General features: G+C 46.4%; 2 protein-coding genes and 1 non-coding gene across 5 annotated transcripts in view; 2 read left to right on the top strand and 1 right to left on the bottom strand.

Annotated features, from left to right (window-relative positions):
* The window catches only part of Mcmbp (minichromosome maintenance complex binding protein), a 53,767-nt gene extending 38,515 nt beyond the window's left edge, over positions 1 to 15,252 (bottom strand). For both annotated transcript variants that reach the window (XM_052712750.1, XM_052712751.1), the window contains exon 1: positions 15,077 to 15,252. In XM_052712750.1, coding sequence (XP_052568710.1) covers positions 15,077 to 15,134 — 58 coding nt within the window. In that variant the 5' untranslated portion in view covers positions 15,135 to 15,252. The remainder of the gene's footprint in view (positions 1 to 15,076) is intronic.
* Positions 6,630 to 6,734, top strand: LOC128095750 (U6 spliceosomal RNA). Its single transcript, XR_008213361.1, has one exon. It is a non-coding gene; the product is annotated as a U6 spliceosomal RNA (small nuclear RNA).
* Positions 15,253 to 18,724: 3,472 nt separating the features above from the next.
* The window catches only part of Sec23ip (SEC23 interacting protein), a 42,556-nt gene continuing 39,052 nt past the window's right edge, over positions 18,725 to 22,228 (top strand). For both annotated transcript variants that reach the window (XM_052762970.1, XM_052762969.1), the window contains exon 1: positions 18,725 to 18,960. In XM_052762970.1, the coding sequence (XP_052618930.1) occupies positions 18,804 to 18,960 (157 nt within the window). In that variant the 5' untranslated portion in view covers positions 18,725 to 18,803. The remainder of the gene's footprint in view (positions 18,961 to 22,228) is intronic.

The raw sequence follows: 22,228 nt of genomic DNA, 5'->3' as shown, positions 1-22,228 counted from the left end.
CTCCCCCCAAATATCCTTTATCCATTGGATTACCCTGTGCTCCTTTGTGAAAGAAAGAAAGGAAGGAAGGAAGGAAGGAAGGAAGGAAGGAAGGAAGGAAGGAAGGAAGGAAGGAAGAAAGAAAGAAAGAAAGAAAGAAAGAGAAAAGAAGGAAGGAAGAAAGAAAGAAGAGGGCTGGAGAGATGGCTCAGAGGTTAAGAGCACTGGCTGTTCTTCCAGAGGTCCTGAGTTCAATTCCCAGCAACCACATGGTGGCTCACAACCATCTATAATGAGATGTGGTGCCCTCTTCTGGCATTCGGGCAAACATGCAAGCAGAACACTGTATACATAATAAATAAATTTAAAAAAAGAAAGAAAAAAGAAGGAAGGAAGGAAGGGAGAGGTAGATAGATAGAGATAGAAAGAAATAAGAAAAGTAAGAAGAGTAGCAGAGATAGACTCTAAAAACATTTTGTTAAGGGAGACTTAACAAGACAAATAGGATGGCTCCACTTAGTACGGGAATAGAGCAGGCCAGTTCATCCAGACAGACAGCACAGTGCAGACTCTGGAAGAGGCTGGAAGAAGGCAAGCTGGGTAGTTCATGGTTATGGGACACGGAATGCCCTGGCAGTGCTCAGTCCCCGTAACTGAAGTCTAAAACTAGTCACCTTGAAACAAGGAAACTACCCAGGAGGGAGACTGAGGAAGAGCTGTGTGACGAGCTAGCTAGGTATCCAGTGGAGGAGGAGGTGGCCCAGTGGAGTTCCAGCCCAGCCAGACGACACAGTAAGAACCTGTGACAAACAAGTCAGAGCGATCGGAAAATGGCACAATTGGTCGGTTTTAAAGGCTGAAGAGGTCCAAGCCATTTTAATGTAGGCAGACTCTTATGAGACACGTGAGGGGGCAGGCAATATGCTCACGCGTTCACACGTGTATGCACATATGTGCAAGGGACAAACGAGATGCTAGGGTGCTATTTGTCAGGCAATGGCCACTTTTTGGATAGGATCTCTCACTGGCTTAGAACTTGCCCAGTAGGTAGGCTGGCTAGCCAGCAAACCACAGAGGTTTGCCTATCTCCACCTCCCCAGTGCTGGGATTAAGAGCATGCATTCTAAACCCAGCTTTCATTCGTGAGTTCTGGGGATTGAACTCAGGTCATCATGCTTGTAAACCAAGCATTTTACCAACTGAGCTGTTTCCCAGTCTGGAAGCCAGGCTCTTTAAAACTCAGAGAGACGAGATCGGGCGCGTTCAGGGTGGTATGACACACAAATCTGTGAAGCGTTCCATATTTAAAAAAAAAAAAAAAAACTCAGAGAGACAAGGATCAGTCTCTCTCAGAACCTCCAGGTAGGGATGCAAGTCTGCTGACAACTTGACTTTTATTCCAATGATACTCATGTGTCACACTTCTGGCCTCTAGGGCTGTAAAGTAATGAATCTATATTGTTTCAAGCCACTGAGCTTGGTATATTACTGCAGGAACAGGACGTTAAGTAAGTTGCTGAATATGTGTCTCCAGAGGTCTTCTGTTATCATCCTTCTATCTGTACAGTCTACAGCGGTATTGCCTCATTCCTGGTATGGGTAATTCTTTCTTCTTTGGGTTATCAATTTTGATAATAAGAAGGAAGTAAAATATTAGGGATGTAGTTCAGTGGTTCAATCCCCAAGACCCCCAAGACCCATCAACACATACTTAAAGAAAAAGCAAAGAGGGGCTGCAGATGTAGCTCAGTTGGTAGTGCCCAGCATGCATGACAACCTGGGTCACTTGCATAAACCAGGTGATCTTAGCAGTCAGGAGGTGGAGGCGGGAGGAGCAGACTGCATAACTGAATTCCCTGAAATGACTCGTAGAGCAGAGGTGCACACTACCAAAGGATCGACTGAGCTCAACGCCTCAGGGAAGGAGAGATGCTAGCCCCGAAAGCTGTCCTCTGATACCACATGCACACTGCAACAGCATGCGCAAGCTTCCCACAGTAGTAAGAATGTTGGAAGAAAGAAGGTTTAAGACCACCTTCACCTACTAGTGCGTTCAAAGGTAGCCTGTACTACATGAAGCTGCCTCAAAGGAAAAAAAAGTGTTGGGCTGGAGAGATGGCTCAGTGGTTAAAAGCACTGGCTGCTCTTCCAGAGGACCCTGGTTCAATTCCCAGCAACCACCTGGTGGCTCACAATCATCTATAGTGGGACAAAGTTGTACACGCAGAGAGAACACTCATATTCATAAAACAAATAAATCTTCTTTAAAAAGTTTCACTGATTTGCCTTTTTGTTTTTGTTTTCAGTCCTTGATTTCTGTTCAATCATTTCCTTTTCTTCTGTGTGACTCAGTGGGTTTTAGTCTTCATTTCTGATTTTATATATGGAAACAATGCTTGAAGCCTCCTTTTCAAATACACACAGCAATGTCTCTGGTTGTGCTTAGAGAATGTTCTTTACGTTTCCATTTTTTGTTTGGATGAAAATAATTTTCATAAGGACTTCTTTTTGATCCATTGACTGTTTATAAGTGTTCTACAAGTGTGAGTTTTTCTGTCAACTTTCTGATTTCCAATCCCTTCTTATTGCTGAATACACATGATTTCCCTTCTTTGAAGTTTGTTGATACTTGTTCATGACTCAGAATGATCTCTCTTGACCAAAGTCCCATGTGCTCTTGGACGGTGCTTGTGCTGAGGCTGGAGTTGAGCACACTAAAGGAGCCTGCTCAGTTGATGGGCACTCTCAGAGCGTCAGGAGCTCTCCTAACTTCCCAGCTGCTGTAAGAAGCAGCAGACTCTTCAACTGTGGCTGCATGTTTCCACACCCTCCAGCTCATCAGTATCTGCATGAGTTCTGAAGTGTTCCCACTGGTTGCATGTATGGTCATATCTTCTTGGTGAACAGACCTACTGTAAAGCTACGTGTCTCTTATTCTTGTCTTAAGACAGTTTTAAAAACTATTTTAAAATGAGGCTGCTGGGTGATGGTGGCGCATGACTTTGGTCCTAGCACTCAGGAGGCAGAGGTAGGTGGATCTCTGTGAGTTCTAGCCAGCCTGGTCTACAGAGTAAGTTCCAGGACAGCCAGGGCCGTTACACAAAGAAACCCTTTTGGGGTTGTGTGTGTGTGTGTGTTCAGAGGACAATTTTCAAGGGTCAATTTTCTCCTACTAAGTGGGCCCCAGGAATTGAACTCAGGTCTCACCTATATCCACCAAGCCATCTTGCTAGCCAAAAGACCATTCCTTTTTTTCTTTTCTTCATTTTAAAGAGAAAGGGTCTCAGTGTATAGTCCTGGCTGGCTTGGAACTTGCAATGTAGACCAGGCTGGCCTTAAACTCAGAGATCCACCTGTCTCTGCTTCCCGAGTGCTGGGATTAAAATTGTTCACCATCAAACTTGGCTTTTTTTTTTCTTTTCTGTCCCCCCCCCCCCCCCCCAGACTAGGTTTCTCTGTATAGCTTTGGAGCCTGTCCTGGAACTCACTCTGTAGACCAGGCTGACCTCAAACTCAGAGAGATTCACCTGCCTCTGCCTCCCGAGTGCTGGGATTAAAGGTGTGTGCCACTACCACTCAACAATGCTTGGCTTTTTCTATTTTTAAATTTTATTAAAATATACTGGGTGGTGGTGGTGAACACCTTTACACACCTGTAATCACAGCACTAAGCAGAGAGAGACAGGAGGGTCAAATTCAAGGCCATCCTAGGCTATTAACAAGTTCAAGGCAAGCTTGCATTCCACGACACCCAGTCTCAGAAAATGGAAAAACAAAACAAAAAACCCCAAGTATAGTATCAGCAAAAGGACAGCTCAATGAAAGGAAATAAATAGCCTATAAGTTTATCAACATCAATGTTGCCAACTGAACTTCCAAAGGAGCAAAAGCAATATGGCAATACACAAAGGAGAGAGCACTGTAACAATGCTGGAACAAAGGAGTCGTCACTGCAAAACTGCAAGCTAGGCCCAAACCGCAAGTCCGTCACAAAATTAACTTACAAGACATCGCAGAAGTAAACAAACCAACAAATTGTACCATTATAAAATTCGTAAAGTATCACACAGAAGAAAACCTAGATGGCCAAAAAAACGGCTAAAACTGTTCAAATAAAAATTCAAAGGCATACTCCACACACAAAAAAATTAAAGATAAGCTAGACTTACTACTTTTCTGTTCCATGAAGGAAACTGTCAGAAAAAAAGGGACACACGCACTCACGTGCGCACACTCACACAGCGAGAGCAAGCACTCTAGCGTAGTGATAATACAGAACACTGACCACACTACATGCAGATGAGGAGAAAGAGTCCCAACTACTCTGTAAAAAGAACAAGTCCTGGGATGCAGGTCAGCAGAGTGCTTTGCCCAGGCAGCACGAGCTGTCAAGAGCAGCGGTTTCCATTCACTGCTGCCGGAAAGCAAAATCCACAGCAGCTGTAGAAGACAGCCTGGCACTCTGTCACTAAGCTAAATGTACCCTATCACTCGAGCCTGGCAATGCAAAGGACTATGGACTTTGGACGGTAACAGGTTAATGTAGGGAGATATATGTATGTGAGGCAGGGCCTTGTGTGCAGAGGTCATGGGACAACTTTTTAAATAACTTCATTTTATTTTCTATGTAGGTGTGGTGCTTGGATGTATGTATGTGTACCATATGGGGGCTGGCAGTGGTCAGAAGAGGGCATTAGAACCCATGGAACTGGAGTCACAGGCAGTTACAGTTACCATGTGGTTACTGGGACTCTAATCTGGGTCCAGGGGACACCTCTGGAATTCATTCTCTCCTTCCACCTTTAGCCTGGGTTCCAGGGATGGAGCTCAGGTCATCAAGTTAGCACACTGAGCCATCTCATCGGCCCAGTGAGGATTTCTTCACTGTGACAAATACACTTCTCTTTAGGAAATGTTACCATTTGGATGAAGGGGAGGTCTTACACAGGAAATCTCTACCTTTCAATCCTCCTGTGAACTTAAAACAGCTCTAAATAAATTGTTCAAAATATATATAAGTAACAAAAACTAAAATGGGGGGGAAATTTTTAAATACTGCAAAAGCAAGTACTCTTTAGAATAATGGTGTTCAGCCTTTAATCCTAGCACTCAGGAGGCAGAGCCTGGCAGGTCTCTTTGAGTTTGAGGCCAGCCTGGTCTACAGAGCAAGATCCAGGACAGGCACCAAAACTACACAGAGAAACCCTGTCTCAACAAAAAAAAAAAAAAAAAAAAAAAAAAAGAATAATGGTGTTCTAAATTATAATAGCCAATGCTTAGCTGCCCCTCCCCAGAATGAACTTAGGGTCTCAAACACAGTGAGCATATGCTCCACTAAGTCACAGCCCTCTCTCACACCCAACTTTTTATTGATTTAGAAAGTCTCATTATGTTGTCGAGGCTGGCTGTGAAATTGGCGCTCTTTCTACTTCCATCCTGAGTGTTGGGATTCCAGGTATAGGTGTATGAACCCAGAGGACAACAGGTGTTATTTTTGAGACAGGAGCTTTTGCTGACCCAGAGCTCACCAAGTAGCCAAGATCTGAATTCAAATCACAAGCACACAGAAAAGCTGGGTATGGCCATGGGAGCCTATAACCCTAGTACAGGGAATGGACACAGGTAGATTCCAGAACTGGCTAGCCAGCCCCCATAGCCAAAGCTGTAAGCTTTGGGTCTAGCGAGACCCTGCTTCAAGAGAATAAAATGGAGAATGATAGGGCAGGATATCCAGTCCTCTGATGTCTACTGGACATGTACATGCATGCACGTATGCACGCACGCATGCCACCCCTCAACAACAAAACAGCACAACCCCATAATGTCAAGAAGTACTGCATGGAGAAAGATCACAGAGACCACAGAGTAGATATTGAGTTCAGAAATAAAGCCACAACTGCAATCAACTGATTTTTCAACCAAGGTGCCAAAGCTATAATAAGGAAAGGAAAGTCTCTTTAACAAACGGGACTGGGAAAGCTGGACAGCTAAAGAATGACTTTAGACCCTAACTCACACACTATTTTAAAAAGGGATGGGCAAATATAAGGACATCCCAAAATATGAGCAACCAAAAGGAAAATAAGTTGAACTTATGGAATAAATTCATAGTGGCATTGCTAAGGGGGGACAGAATCCTCTGTATCAAGCAGAAAGACTTTGAGTTCAATCCCTGGCTATGCTTGTGGACTGGAGAGAAGGAGACAAAAATCTCATAATTCAACAAGAAAAAGGCTAATTTAAAAACTCTGCCCACATGGTGGGTATAAGGCTGGCCAGGACCGCATGAGACTTGGTTTAAAAAGAAGGAAGGGAGAGGCTGGGACCAGCTCGGCTGGTAGAATGGTTGCCTAGCATGCACACAGCCAGCCTGGGATACATGACATACTCACTGCCTCACCTACTCTGACTGCAAAGGACTTGAACAGATAGTCTAGAAGGCACTGTTATGTAGCTCAGGCTGGCCTCAGACAGACCTGCAGCAAACCAAACTTTCTCCCTTGGCCTTTCACGTTTTGAGATTACAGGCATAAGACACCACACCCAGATTTTCAACATTCATATCCTCAAAGAGTATACCCAAATGCCAATATATACACATAAGATGTTAGTTATTATTGGAGAAATTAAAATAAAAACCTCAACAGCATGTTCACTTCACCAGCACATATACTAAAATTGGAACAAATCAGAGAAGATTGGCATGACCCCTGTACAAGGATGGCATTCAAAATTGTTAAGTGTTCCATATTTAAAGAAAAAAAAAACCAGCAGCATACAACTTTACTTCCACCCAAATGGCTATAACAAACAAGAAACTAAGTGGTAGGAAAAGATCTGGAGAAATCAGAATGCATGTGTCTTGGTTAGGGTTTCTCTTGCTGTGATAAAACATCATGACCAAAAGTAACTTGGGGAGGAAAGGATTTAATTAATCTTACTGATTGCAGTCCAGGAAGTCAGGGCAGACACTCAAGGCAGGAAATGATACAGAGCCCATTAAAGAGTGAATGAGCCGGGCGGTGGTGGCGCACGCCTTTAATCCCAGCACTCGGGAGGCAGAGCCAGGCGGATCTCTGTGAGTTCGAGGCCAGCCTGGGCTACCAAGTGAGTTCCACGAAAGGCGCAAAGCTACACAGAGAAACCCTGTCTCGAAAAACCAAAAAAAAAAAAAAAAAAAAAAAAAAGAGTGAATGAATAAACAAAAATCTTTCATATTATGTATTATTTTGTGTGAGTGTTTTGCTTGCATATATGTTTCTGCACCATGTGTGCTTAGTGTTGTGGAACCTAAAAGAGAGCATCTCAAGGCCCAGAACTGGAGTTACAGACAGGTGTGAACTGCCATGTGAGTGCTGGGGATCCAGCTTGGGTCCTCTAGAAGAGCATCTAGTCATCAGTCCCTAAACAAAATACTTTACAACCACACACAGAGGAATATTATTTTCAGTCATAAAAAGAAATGTAGTAAAATGCATGTTGCAACATGGATGAAGGCTGAAAATATTCTAAATGAAAGAAAGCAGCCCCTAAAGGCTATGTTATGTGACTCTACTTAAACTATATATATATATATATATATACACACACACACGTATATATGTATACGTATATATATATATATATGTGTGTGTGTGTATATATATATAAAGTCCAGAATATGTTTCAGGTGGTAGTTGTTAGAGCACTGGAGGGCTTGGGGTTTCTTTAGGGGATGATGGAAATGATAATGCTGTTGGTTGTACATCATAAAAATACCAAAATCAAAACAAAACCACAAATGTTGTGGATATTATTTTAACTAGGCAAAGGAGTGTTACATTTGTTCATGCTGCATTTGTTTAATTATGGAAAGATGTGTTGCATTTGTTCACCTTGCCTGCCTAAGGCACCTGGTTGATAGCTAGAGCCGAATGACTAATAGCTAGGCAGGAGAGTTTGGAAAGGCGGGGCTGGCAGGAAGAGAGAATGAGGAGGAGGAGAGAACCAGGGAGAAAGGGAGGGACGCACCCTGGGCCAGAAGTCAAGCAGCCGCCAGCCAGACTCCGAGAAGAGTGAAAGGAAAACAGGTTAAGTTGTAAGAGCTTAAAAAAAAAAAAAAGAGCCTAAGCTAAGGCCAAGCGTTCATAACTAATAATACGTCACGAGTTGGGAGCTGCTTGGTGGCCCAAAAGAAAGTCTGCTACACCCAAACAAACCAAACAGGCTAGAGAGATGGCTCTGTGGGTAAGGGGTTTGCTGCTACCAAGCCCGCGACCTGAGTCTGATCACTGGGACCCACGGAGAAGGAAAAGAACTCTCAAAAGTTGTCCTCTGACCTCTACACATGTACTGTGGCACTCCTGTGCCCATATCTCCTACACACACACACACACACACACACACACACACACACACACACACACACACACACGAATGCACACACATAGAGTCTCTAAATATAATTTTGTTTTGGTTTTAGTTTTGGTTTTTCAAGACAGAGTTTCTCTGTGTAGCTTTGTGCCTTTCCTAGATCTCGCTCTGTAGACCAGGCTGGCCTTGAACTCACAAAGATCCGCCTGCCTCTGCCTCCTGAGTGCTGGGATTAAAGGCGTGCACTCTAAATATAATTTTAAAATACTAAAAATCATTGAATATTTATTTATATAATTTAGTAGTTATTGAACCTAAGGCTCCACATAATACCCAATAACCAGCTATATTCCCAGACTTCTTTTTATTTTGAGACATTTTTTCATTAGTTGTCCAGGGAGGCCTTGAACTCACAATCCCCTAGTTCAACTCCCAAATACCTAGGGCTCCATCCAGGCTTACATTATCAAGTCAAACATACATTCTTAAATTGCAAATTTTATGTGAATATATCTGAATGAAAATGTTTTTGCCACCCCCAAAAGCCACACACAAAAACAATGGAAAGCAGGAACAGTTGAAAGTGTTTTGACCTGGGCCAGGTTTGGTACCACAAATCTTCAATCCCAGCACTTGGGGGGGCAGAGGCAAGTATATGGATCTCTTGTGAGTTTGAGGGCTGCCTGGTCTACATAGTGAGACCTTGTCCAAACAAACAAACAAACAAACAAACAAAAACCCAAATAATAAAAGGAGTTTCCCTCAACGGGAGAACATTCTGTAACTTACTTAACAGGTCTGCATTGACCTTATAACCACAAGATTTTACTTACAACTTAAATACTCATGCATTTGCCATGGCTGCTCAATTCACTCCTTCGAGACCCTCCCCACTGTTAAGGCATGCCTCAACAGCCATGACTATCCTACATAACCCTCACAGCCATGAGAGCTAGCCAACCATCAGGTGACTGTAGAATCTATGCTGGGCCAAGTAGATTTTCTATCCGTAGAATTTGGGACAAAGTCAAGTGTGGGCTGGAACTGAAAACAAGTGAATTTGTGGGCTACAGAGAAGAAAAACAGCAAGCTAATAGAGCTGCGTCCTTGAGAGAGCTGCCTGGACTTCCTCTTCCTTCCTAACCCCGACCTCATTCTACTCAGTTCCTCAAAACACCCAGGTGCCTTCCCACTGACTTGGGGCTCTAGCCTTATCATAAATTACATTTTAGTGCCTACCAAGAGCAGACAGAAGATAGAAGAGCTCCAAGCTGGGCTCGAACAGTGAGATGGTGAACTGCCTGTTTTCACGGTGATGGCAAAAACAGACCAACTTTCACTGGATCTTATTATTGCTTTGAATTCTTGAAAACACTAGTCAGTAGATACTCAAACTTCCCCTCTTTACACACTTGCCAGCCTTGTCCATCAGATTCAACCAAGGAACCAAACTAAGCCAAAACTAAAACACCCTCAAGTGAAGGGGCAGTTATAAGCAGCCTGAAATGAACAACAGTTCTGTGGCCAGGGAGATGGTTAAGTGAGTAAGACCATTTGCTGCCAAGCCTGATGCCCTAAGTCCAATCACCGGAACCACATGGGACAGAAAGAACTGATTCCCAAAGCTGTCCTCTGGTGTTCACATGCATGTGTGTGTGCACAGTCTTTCCCCCCACATAGTTATGGAAAGGATTGGTGGCACATGCCTTTAGTCCCAGCTACTTAGAAGCTGAAGGAGGATCACTTGAACCCAGGAGCTGGATGCCAGCCTGGGTAAAATGACAAGATCTGGTCTCAAAGTAAATGAATAGTTATTAAGCCACATTATCAATACAGTGGTCAGGCATGGCGACTGCCTTGGGGGAGCCAGAGACATCTTTGGTTAGAGGGAGTTGGAGGCCAATCTGGGGCTCCAGAAAACAATCTCAAAAAAAAAAAAAACAAAAACAAAAACAAAACAAAACAAAAAACAATGGGGCTGGAGAGATGGCTCAGTGGTTAAGAGCACCGACTGCTCTTCCAGAAGACTCGGGTTCAATTCCCAGCAACCACATGGCAGCTCACAACTGTCTGTAACTCCAAAATCATGACAAAGATGTACATGCAGGCAAAATGCCAATGCACATAAAATAAAAATAAATTATTTAAAGAAAACAAATGAAAAATAAGAGGAAGACTAAAGTAAATGTTTCCTAGCACCCAGAGAGAAAGGCTCACAACTGCTTCTAACTTCTGGTATCCAAGGGCACCTATACATGTACATATAACCTCACAGAGAAACACGCAAGTAGATATAAAAACCTCTCAGAAGACATGCAGATAAAAGCCAGAAGTGATGGTGCATGCCTGTAATCCCAGAACCTGGAAGGCTCAAGACCAGCCTAGGTGAGATAGTGGGTACCAGAGGAGGAAAAAAGGATAGATCAGATACTAAAGCACATACAAGGTCAACAGGAGTTGGGTGCAGTGAGGTATGCCTGTCATTTCTGCACTAGAGGCTGAGGTAGAAGGACGGAGAATTCAAGGTCAGCCTGGGGCTACCCAAGAAACTAAAACCCGCTGGTGAAGTCTCTAGAAGCAACTGAAATCCCCTGGTTCCAGCACAGAAAGTGCAGGAGAAAAGCTACACTGGAAACAAGGAGAGCGCCACAGACATCCAAAACACCACCACAGGTCCTAGACCACGACAACAGTCTTGAAGATGAAGTTTCTGGACAGGATCGAGGGACATTTAATAAATCTAAAGCTGATACAATTCACTGACAGCAGCTGGGTGTGGTGGCACAAGAAATACCTACTAACTAAAGCTGGTACAATGTGCTGACAGAAACTGGGTGTGGAGGCACATGCCAGTAATACCAGCATTTAGGTGGTGAGGCAGAAGATGAAGTCTGAGGTCAGCCTGAGCTACACAGTGAATTCAGGGCCAGCCTAGACCACACAGCAAGATCCTACCAAGCACAGGCATGGGGCTAGGGAGACGTCGCTGCAGTTAAGGTGGAGAACTGCTCTTTCAGAGGACCTGAGTTTGGTCCCTAACACCCATGTCTGGAGGTTCCCAACAGCGTGTAACTCTAGTCTGTTTTGTGTGTGTGTGTGTGTGGTGTCCAACACCTCTAGCTTCTAAGGGCAACTCCACTAAAATGTACATACCCACACTCTAGCACACACACACACACACACACACACACACACACACACACACACACACGCAGTTAAAAATAAGTCTCTTAATATTCTCCAACTCTGCTACCTCTTACAGTCTCTACCCACATGCAGCTAATGAGCATTTGAAACTTAGTAACAACAAGGAGTTTAACCTTTAATTTTGTGTCATTTTAACTAATTTAAATAAGTGGCTGCTGTATCAGACAACACAGTTCTAGCTTAGTCATCTAACTTAAAATATATGACAGGATAACAAACTTGTGTAACAATATACAACAGGGACATTCAGAATGGGGAAATAAATTCCCATCGATGCGAAGATGTTCAAAGCATATTAAGAAACATGTATTTTAGGATAATATGAATAACATCACAGTTTTCAGTTTTTAGAAACTACAGAACAGGGTATATATAATGGCCCACAACTGTAGTCCCAGAATCTGGAGACTGACAAGCTCAGAACTCGAGACTACAAAGGAAGCACTATCTCAAAAGCCAAGGACTAGATCCGACTCAGTAATAGAGCCCTTGTCTAGCGTGTGAGAATTTCTGGAGTTCTTTATCTAGTACTGTAACAAACTAACTCCATGCAAAGAAAATAAGTCCAGTGCTAGGAGTATGGCTCACCGGTGGAGTGCTTACCTAGCACACTTGAGGCCCTAGGTTCAATCCCAACACAGCCAAAATAAATAAAGACAACCATAATAAATCAAACAGTGGTTACCCTAAACATGGCAGGGACCTTCCTATTTTCTTTCTTACTTAGAGTCCCGGTTTAAAACAAAACAAAGCAAACCAAAACAAAAGACACCAATTATCTTTCTATCGGAAGAGAAAACACAGGAGTTAAAACAACTCCCTGGGCAGAGGGTACAGCTTCAGTGGTGGAGTATGTGCCTGTGCCTGGTTCAATCCCCAGCACCAGAAACACAAATCAAACACAAACCAAACACTGTTTCCAAGCTTAACCCATACAATGTCTTCAATGCTTTTACTACACGGGTGCTTAACGTGATCACAACGGCAGGAAAATAGGAGCAACACGGAGAAGAGCAGATTACACTCCGAGGACAACAATGACGACCTTTCCAAAACATTCCACAAGATTTATGTTAAGTCTCAAACCCAGGACAAATGGCTGAGGTGCCTATTTAAGGTATCAAAGTGGACCTGGCTACCAGGTTCTCCCTGCATCCTTCAGTACCTACCTGTTACAGAGTATGCTTGGCACATCCCACCCCCTATCCTAAACTTCTCTAGCCCAGGGGCTGGGCTGCCCTTCCTATATAATCCAACCATTTTGGTTACTTGGTCTCTTTTGTCTACTCTTTACCCTCCTGGCCTCTTGGTCAGGCTCCCCCCTTCCTCCCAGGCCCAGCTCAGTCTGGTCATGTCCACTCTGGACTCTCCATGATGTCCCTGCTTCTGGTTACATTCCCCTTTTATCTACAATAAACTTTCTCCTCCACTGTACAAAGGACCAGTCACATCCTTTCCTTATTTCTTTTTTCATTCAATATATAAAATACTGTAGTACCAAATTATTTTTTCCTGTACTAATACGAGATGTATGTGTGCCTTAGGATCACACTTAAAGAACAAAATATGACAAAAATATATTCAATCGTATTATATTTAAAACCACTTTATTCCTACAGCAAGTCCAGGGTACTGGGGCATTTTTCACAAATGGATATCCTGGCTGGGCAAGGTGGCACAGGCCTGTGAGCCCAGCACTCCATAGGCTGAGTGAGGTGCGAGGATTTCCATGAGCCCCAAGCCAGCCTGGGCTGAGATCTTGTCTCAAAAAAATGGGAAAAGAATTCTAATATCAGTCATGAGAACTTAACCCTTTAAAGTCCCAAACTTTAGTCTTTAACTCTGGGAGGATTTTCCCTGAAATGTAACTATGCATTTGCACCTTCAACCAGTATGGAATTGAATCCTCACTTGACATTTGGGAGTCATCATTATTCCCAACACCAACTGTTGGGTCCAATATTTTGAACTTCAATCACTAGCATTTAGTGAAGGAACACAGCCCTTTTAGAGTCTCAGCATATAGGCTAGTCTCAAACTGGCAATCATGCCTCAGCCTTCTAGGTGATCGAATCACAGGCAAGCTGCCTATTCCCTTTGAAAACCACCCTAGATTGCTACATACGAATCTGCTTCTCTCCACCTGCATCGTACCCAGACCATTCAGCAGGCCAGGTGTGCATTCTCCTACTGAGCTATAGCCAAAGCCCACGTTTTATTCTTTTGTGTGCATCAGCTGTGTTCACTGACTAGGGCACTTCTATCTGCTGCCTTTAGTTTCACCCTGGGAAACAACATAATTAGTTAGAATTCTAGGCAAAATGAGTAGTTACTATGGGAGCATTAAGGCCCTCCTACAGGAAATACATTCCACGGAGAGTGGTGGCTCATGCCTGTGACCCCAGCACTTAGGGAGACTGAGGCAGGAGAAATGACACGAGTTCAACTAGCCTGGGCTACACAATGAGTCCCAGGCTAGCCTGCATCAGTCTAGGAACCAAAAAGAATGTTTCATGACATCGGTTATGGGCTGCTGAGGACTCTAGCCTCTTACTAACTCCTTCCTAATACCATCTCTCTCTCTCTCTCTCTCTCTCTCTCTCTCTCTCTGTGTGTGTGTGTGTGTGTGTGTGTGTGTGTGTGTGTGAGGGAAGAGATTGAACCCAGGGCCTTGCACATGCTAACTATTATGGACACTACAATGAAATATCCCTCTGCCCCCTCACTGTTTCACACGAGATGGGAGAATTCCACAACCCTTTAATTCCATGCCAGTCAGGTGCTGCGGCTCTATCAGTCCTTTCTAATAAGGTCCGATTTCCGTCGTCACTAAGCGCAACGAAATTAGGGATGCGAGTGGGAATCGGAAGGTCTAGTTAACTAAAGAAGTAACGATGGCAATGACAACTAAAATTCACGCAGCTTGCCCGGCTCGCGCTCTGTCAGAAACGCATGTCAACAGCTGAGTGTTTCTCGCTAGCCCCGGCACGGGAGCAGGTAACAAAAGCAGGCGGGTTCTGAAGTCAACAGAGCAGAAAAACGAGGCGCTGCCACCGATCTCAAGGGGGACGTGTGGAAACGCGGGCAGAGTGAACTTCTGTTGAGATGGATCGAGCACCCCCTCCACCCTCCACGCACACCGGAAGTTTTGAAATATCCTGCAGGCTCCCACAGGCAGAGTGGCTTCCCTCCGCCGCCGCGCAGGGCCCTGGGTGGGCAAGGGGAGCTCTCCGTGTCTGCAGCACCGGGGCTCGGCGGGCCACCAGCCAGGAGCCAGGCCGTCAATCACAGCCCGCGCTGGCAGCCGCGTCCCCGCCGCCCGCGAGCCGGAGCCGGAGCCGGGCAGCGGGCAGGTGGCGGCACCTGCGGCCGCGACCCAATCGGGCTGTTCCGGCTCGGCGGGCCAGGCCCGGAGCCGCGCGAGCCCTGGGGCGGTGAAGCCCTCGGACCGTCGTCGTCCCGAGGGAGGCCAAGCGACAGGCCCGGCCACGCCAACTCCGCTCCCCTCCCGGGGCCCGGCTCGGCGCGCGCCGCTCACCGAAGAAGCCCTGCACGATCCCGAGCGGGTGGCTCAGCCAGTCTTCTCCACAGGGCATGGCGCTGATGAGAGCCGGGGCCAGCGCGGCCCGTGCGGCGCTGCTCCTCCGTGGGCCGAGCGCGCGCGGCACCCGGCGGCTCCTCGGGGGGCTCGTCCGCGCCCTCCCACGCGCGGGGGGCGTCGCGAGCCGCCGGCCTCCGGGAGAGGCGGCCGCGGGGACGAGCGCCTCCGAGCTGCTGGCCAGCGGCGGGAGCGGCGCGATGGCCCCTGCCTCCACTTCTCACAATGGCGGGAAATCGCGGCCACCGACCGCGCTGCCAGCGACCTGGGTGGAGCTCGAGAGGGAGGGGCGGCGGGAGCGTGCTGCGCAGTCCCGGAGGGGAGGGAGTGGGCGGGGCGGGGCGGGGCGGGGCGGCCATTTTGGAGACGGGTAGAGACCCGGCAGTCGCGCGGCCGCCATCTTGGAGATGGGCAGAGGAAAGAGACCGTGTGCTCTGTGTGGCGTAGTCGAAGTCACCGTGGGAGCGCGTTGATGGGAAAACTCCATCAGGCTGCCTCATTGGCTCAAAGTTTGCGTCCTTGCCCAAGGACCAAGAGGCGCAAGCTCACCCAGGCCTTGGCGTCAGCTCTGAACAAAATTAAGGGGTGAAACTCCGTTTGGTGTCCCCCGCAACCTGATCTGTTTGTGACTTTTTTTTTCTTGTAGTTCTGGTGCTAGAACTCTTCTATGGCACCCTGCCCAAATGCCTGTGTAAGAACTTGTCCCAGACTCAATGAGTTCTTCCTGAACGATTTAATTAAGGAGCCTTTTAAATCAAGGGTGCATTGCGGCCTTTATGGGCATCTCAGTATTGCAGAGGAACTGGTTCCTCCCTCATGGAGAAGCAAGCACTCAGAACTCTCTTCTGGCCCAGCCTTTAGTTTCTGACCTGGAAAACACTCAGGCGCGCTTCTTCCTCCAACCTGGTAACTAGGGAGCTGTGGCAAGATACCCACGCACCATAGCGATCGGGATACTCTAAGAGGGGAGACCCAGAAGGGCAACTCACAAAAACTTTTAGCCTAGGGAATTTAGGAATTGTACAAGTTTTCATAAAGAAACCATTTCCCCACTGTATGGGAGGTACCTCAGAAAACCCTAGTTTCATCATCGATACCTACTTGGCAAAAAAAAAAAAAAAAAAAAAAAGAACGGTGATCTAAATGGAATCTAGAAAGTAGATAGCTGAAGAGTAAGAACTGCTCAGTGGTAGAGCACTTGCCTGGCATGCAAGAAGTCCTGGGTTTAATCCCTAGCAAGGGATAAAAGGGGAAGAGAGGACAGCAGGTAAGCAGCTGGACTGAGCCCCGAGACTGCCCTCCGGAGGGCAGTAGGGAAAGGGAACAAAACCTGCCCCTCTTGGTCCCCTGTTCTTCACTGCACACCCGTTGATGAGGGAGAGCTGACAGGCGTTGTCTCTAAACCCCAGCACCTGGGAGATACAGGCAAGGAAGGTCAGGTGTTCACAGTCTGCCTTGGCTACATACCCAGTTTGGGGCTAGCCTGAGCTATATATGACCCCGTCTCATAAAAAAAAAAAAGTTTAGGAACATGTATGCCACAGGTTTATGAACAACCGAGGAAGAATAACTTAAAGTGCCTTATAATTGGGGGCTGTGTAGCTGTCCTCCGCAGAGAACAATACATCTGTAGAGAAACGACAGAAGAAAGTAGTTCTCAGTTCTCAAAGGCAACAGGTTGCAGGACATCAAAATGTGAAAGGTTCATGCTAGACACAGTTGAGTAGTGTGTAAAGCCTTTCAATCTCTGGCTGGGTGGTGGTGGCCACGCCTTTAATCCCAGCACTCAGGAGCCAGAGACAGGTGGATCTCAGTGAGTTCGAGGCCAGCCTGGGCTACAGAGTGAGTTCCAGGACAGGTACCAAAACAACACGGAGAAACCCTGTCTCAGGAAAAAAAAAAAAAAAGAAGAAGAAGAAAGATAAAGAAAAAAGAAAAATCAAAGCTAAAGCTATGTGCTAGGATATCTAGCTTTAGGGATTTTATTTATTTATTTATTTATTTATTTATTTATTTATTTATTTATTTATTTATTTATATTGTTGTAGCTTTAGGGATTTTATTTATTTATTTATTTATTTATTTATTTATTTATTTATTTATTTATTTATATTGTTGTAGCCTAGGTTTCCTTGACTCACTATGTAGTCCAGGCTGAGCTACATCTCCAGTCCCCATCAATAGACCCTTTTTTTGTGTGTGAGAAGGTGGGCACTTTTTCAAGACAAGTGTAGCCCTGGCTGTCCTGGAACTCACTCTGTAGACCAGGCTGACCTTGAACTCAGAGATCCGCTTGTCTCTGTCTCCTGAGTGCTGGGATTAAAGGCGTGTGCCACCACCGCCTGGCTTCCCCATTAATGGACTATCTATCTATCTATCTGATGGTGTTATTGGGAGTGGAGTCCATGAAGGGAACTGATTAGAAGGCCACTGAGGGCATGACTTTGAAGGGTATATCTTGTTCTGGGCCCTTTTCGGTCCTTTTTCTCTCCTTACTGTTCAGCTTTCTTTTCTTCCTGTTGTGGTCTAAAATGAAAAAATACCGTATGTTGAAGTTAATTACTCAAGGTGACAGTTTTGGAATTTGGGCTTTTCCGAGGTGACTGCACAGGCGAGCTGTCAGGAAAGTTGTCCCTGCACTTAGAAAGAGGCCAAGGAGCTGTTTTTCAGCTTTCAGTTTTAGTTTTTCTTTCTCAGGGAAGCTTTTTATCACTTCAGACTGAGTCGGTTCTTTGCTAATGGTCTGATGGAGAGAGATACATGTTCTCTCCTCATGGAATGTTTAGACCTCTGTCCCCTGATAATGACAGTGTTACAGGAAACACACTTAAGGAAAGTCTGCAGGTAATTGTCAGTATGTATTTAGTCGATTGTTTTGCCAGACTGTAAACTCCAAAAAAGGAGGGCTCTCAGGTCTGTTTCATACATCACTCTCTGCCTTGGCCAATCGCTAGAACTCATTCTGTGGACCAGGCTGCCTTCGAACTCAGAGATTCACTGGCCTCTGCCTCCTGAGTGCTGAGTTTAAAGGCGTGAGCCATCATCCGCACACATTCAAGGAGATAGTATGCTGGAGTGGCGGCACATGCCTTTAAAGCACTTGGAAGAGGCAATCGGATCTCTGAGAATTCCAGGCGACATGAGACCCTGTCTCCAAATAAATAAATAAATAAAGATAGAAGAATTGCTGCGTGTGGTAGTATTAATCTCAGGACTGGAAGAGCTGAGGTAGGAGGACGAAGACCAGTCTGGGCTACATAGCGAGATCCTGCCTCGCATGCAAGCAAGCAAACAAACAAAAGCCCAGATAGCCCATGAGAAACTCAGGCAGTCCAGCGCCACCGAGGACCTGCGACTTTCAGCGTCCACTAGTGCTTGGATTCAGAACCCGCAGCGGCCACGCCCCTCTACGCTGTGGTTCCGGCATCCGACCTAGTCTCGAGAAGCCGCAGGTGTCACGTGATAGGCCCGGGCCTGAAGCCGGTTCCGCCTTATTGCTTTTGGGCGGCTCCAGCTTCCGGAAGAAAAACGGGTCCCTCAGTAGCTCCCCGGCCTGTGGCCCCCGTGCGCAAGTGCGGAAGTGCGGTGGCACCCTGGGTGATCGGTTTCCGGTCTGCGGTGCAGGACCGGGCTCCTAGAGCCACGTAACGGCCGGGGGTCTGCAGCCATGGCGGAGAGGAAGGCTAACGGTGGCGGAGCGTCCGTCTCCTCGTCGGGCACTAACTTACTCTTCTCCTCCTCGGCCACGGAGCTCAGCTTCAACGTGCCCTTCATCCCCGTCACGCAGGCCGCCGCCTCCCCGGCTTCCCTGCTCTTGCCCGGAGGTAGTGAGCCGAGGGCGCTTGGGGGCCAGTGTGTGCTCGGAGGAGGGTGGGACAGGAGCGTCGCCTTCTCTGGGCCGCCTTTTCGGGCCACCAGTGACCAGCTTCCAGAGGGTCAGGGACTGTGCGATCCTGGAGGAGGGGCCCCGGTGATGGGGCTTGCTCTCGGTCCAAGGAACCCCTGTCGTTGCACAAGCTTTTGGTGAACACCCACTGGTGTGCACAAGTTTTTGTTGAACACCCACTGGTGTGCTGGGTGCTGGCAGAGAATGCCGCTAAATTAGTTACCCTCTGCTAGAATACCGCAAGCTACCTTACTGGGGAACCCCCGTGATAGGGGCAGGGCATCACCTAGGAGACAGTAAGCTGTCGCCACTGGGGACAGTGCCCCTCTTTGTAGTATAAACTCTCTCCTAGAAGACGACTCCGGGTTTCAGGAGGATACCTCCTAGGATAGACAGCGCTTCCTATTAGGATTGATAAGTAATATCCGAAATGGAAGTACAGAATGCGTTTCTCATTTTTTCAAGGTATCACTTCCTCCGAGTTTTTCCTTGTTAGGCTCCCACACCTGCTTTCACCTCCTTTTGTGTATTGTCTGGGAAGATTGATTTTTGGATGAAACTGTAGTGGTTAGGAGCACAGACTGTGTTCCACACCAGGCCCTGCCACTAACTTGCTGGGTGGCCTCAGGCATGACATTTTACCCATCTACTTAAATTTCATGTTTTCAGCCCTCCCACCCCCACACACACCCCTTTGAGACAGGGTCTCTACGTTGTCCTGGTTCTCCTGGAACTCACTATGTAAAGGAGGTTGGCCTCAAACTCACAGAGATCCTACTGCTTCTACCTCTGAGTGCTGAGATTAAAGGTGTGTGCCGCCATGGCCGGCCTCGTTTCTGTAAATATTTGTGAGCTAAGTACCTCTGCCTCTCCATTTGGACTGTGAACTTCTTTGCTCTTCGATTTGCAGGGTCTTGTTTAGTGCCTAGCACATAGGTCCTAACCAAATGCTGACCTTTTTCCCCTAAATAATTCCTGCTTGGAAGACTAGGGCCGTTTGCTGGAGAAGGGAAGGAAGGCACACTGCATATGAAGGTTCCCCTTTCTGTCCTTTCTTCTTGGTGCTCGTAACTCTCTGTGCACACACACCTTTTTATCCTACCTGGCCAGAGTGCAGGCTTCATTAGTTCTAGCCACAGCTATAGCCTACTGCCTAGAGTGCAGAATCCGTAATATCCCGTGGCTTTGTTGAGTGTGTGTGTGTACGTGAGCACAGTTGCCCTCAGAGGCCAGAGACTTTGAATCTCCCTGGAGCTGGAGCTCAGGTGCTCATGAGTTGCCTGTTGTGGGTGCTGGGAATGGGTCCCTCTGTGAGAACAGCACATTCTCAGAATCACTGAGCCATCTCTCCAACCCCATCTTGAAAACTGTTGCTTCTTAGATGCAAACTTATTTTTGTGAGAACACATAAATAGTCTTTAGAACTATAATTCCATAACAAGTATGTTCTGTTTTTGTTTTTTTGAGATAGAATCCCTTTGTTATGTATCTCTGGCTGTCCTGGAATTCCCTATGCAAACCAGGCCGACCTTGCCCTCACAGAGATCCACCTTCCTCCGCCTCTTTAGTGCATAACAAGTACTTTCTACATTTAAAACATTTCATGTTTAGAGATCTCTTCAGAGCATTTCTGAAGACAAAGGAGATCCCACCTCCTTGAGAACAACAGTTAATCTCCTCAGTGGAAGAGACAGAGGAAGCAGCTTTATACATCCAGCAGATAGAAACTGAGCAGCCTCTCTGTCAGGCCCCGTTGCAGAGGTCAGGGTAGCACAGAGCAGACTGTTCTGCTCTCTTCCCCCAGCCAGTGTGTCCATACACACCAACACTGCTGTCATAAGCTGTTGGAGTACAGCTTTAAACAGCTGGGGACGGGATGGGCAGGCTGCTTTGACCACAGTGAGTCTCAGCTGGTGGAGTGGCGGGATGATGTTCCTTGAGGCCTCAGGGTCTCACAGGAAGTGATCCGAGCAGAGTTTGAAGGAGCGTAGAAATGAGGGAGTCTGGAGGTATGAGGAAAACCTGCACGTTTGGCAGGAGGTGGTGGTGGATGATCTGGGGCAGTATGGATCTCTTTCCTGGTTCCTGTCCTTCCACTCTGCACTCTCCTTCAAGCAGATCACTGACTGGAGTGTGTACAGGGGAGTGGCCTAGTGGGCTGTGGGGCTCATGCTGTGTGAAAACGTTTGTACTGCATTGAATTCTGTGGAGACCCTCAAGGGTTTTGTTGAGAGTCTCACTATGTAGCTCTGACTGGCCTAGAACATAGAAGTTTCTATGTTGACCAAGTTGGCCTCAATGTCACTGATATTCTCCTGCCTCTTCCCTCCTGAATGCTGGGATTAAAGTTGGGTACCAACAGCTGATCTCCTTTGAAGGGTTTTTACAAGACAATGAAATTAGAAGTGTGCTTTAGAAAGGCTTGGGTTTTCCAAGATTGCACTGGACTAGGGTTGCCTGTCACAAATGTGGTCAGTTGATATCCCCTGTATGTCAGGCGGAGTAGATGGTACCCTACGCCAAGTGAGCCACATTGAGTATCCAGGGTAGGGGACAGATGGGAGACTTTTATGATGCTGAGGAACAGATAGAGCCTTGCACATTCTAGGCAAGCAGTCTGCTACTGAGGTGCATCCCATGGCAGAGGTGTTTATATTATAAAGTGACAGAGGCCTTGTGACTCATTGGAGGCCAGCTCTGTGTCAGTGTCAAGGTCCATTCCCCTTCATTATAGTTCTGAGTCCAAGCTCTGCAGCTGGCATGTAGTAGGTACTGCATTCATGGTTCTTTTTTTGTTTTTGTTTTTGTTTTCAAGACAGAGTTTCTCTGTGAAACAGTCCTGGCTGTCCTGGAATTTACTGTATAGACCAGGCTGGCCTCGAACTCAGAGATCCACCTGCCTCTGCCTCCTGAGTGCTGGGACTAAAAGCATGTGCCACCACCGCCTGGCACATTCATGGTTCTTTAATGAATATCTGAAGGACTGCACAAAAGGTCTGAGAGATGTGAGGTTCACATTGAAATCTAGATAGTTGGTGAACTTCTGTTTGAGATGGGAATGATTAAGATAATAAATTCACAAAGTGCTTCTAGGGTGAAGCCAGAGGTATGCTGAATTTTTTCTTCTTCCTCTTTATTATTATTATTATTATTTTAGATTGGCTTCATGTCTTAGGGTTTCTATTGCTGTGAAGACACACCATGAC

The sequence above is a fragment of the Peromyscus californicus genome, unplaced genomic scaffold (genome assembly GCF_007827085.1).
Source record: "Peromyscus californicus insignis strain IS unplaced genomic scaffold, ASM782708v3 Scaffold_4__1_contigs__length_199733344, whole genome shotgun sequence".
NCBI classification, from domain to species: domain Eukaryota; kingdom Metazoa; phylum Chordata; class Mammalia; order Rodentia; family Cricetidae; genus Peromyscus; species Peromyscus californicus.
Note: the sequence above shows the minus strand (reverse complement) of the source record. Positions and strands in the feature narration are given on the sequence as shown.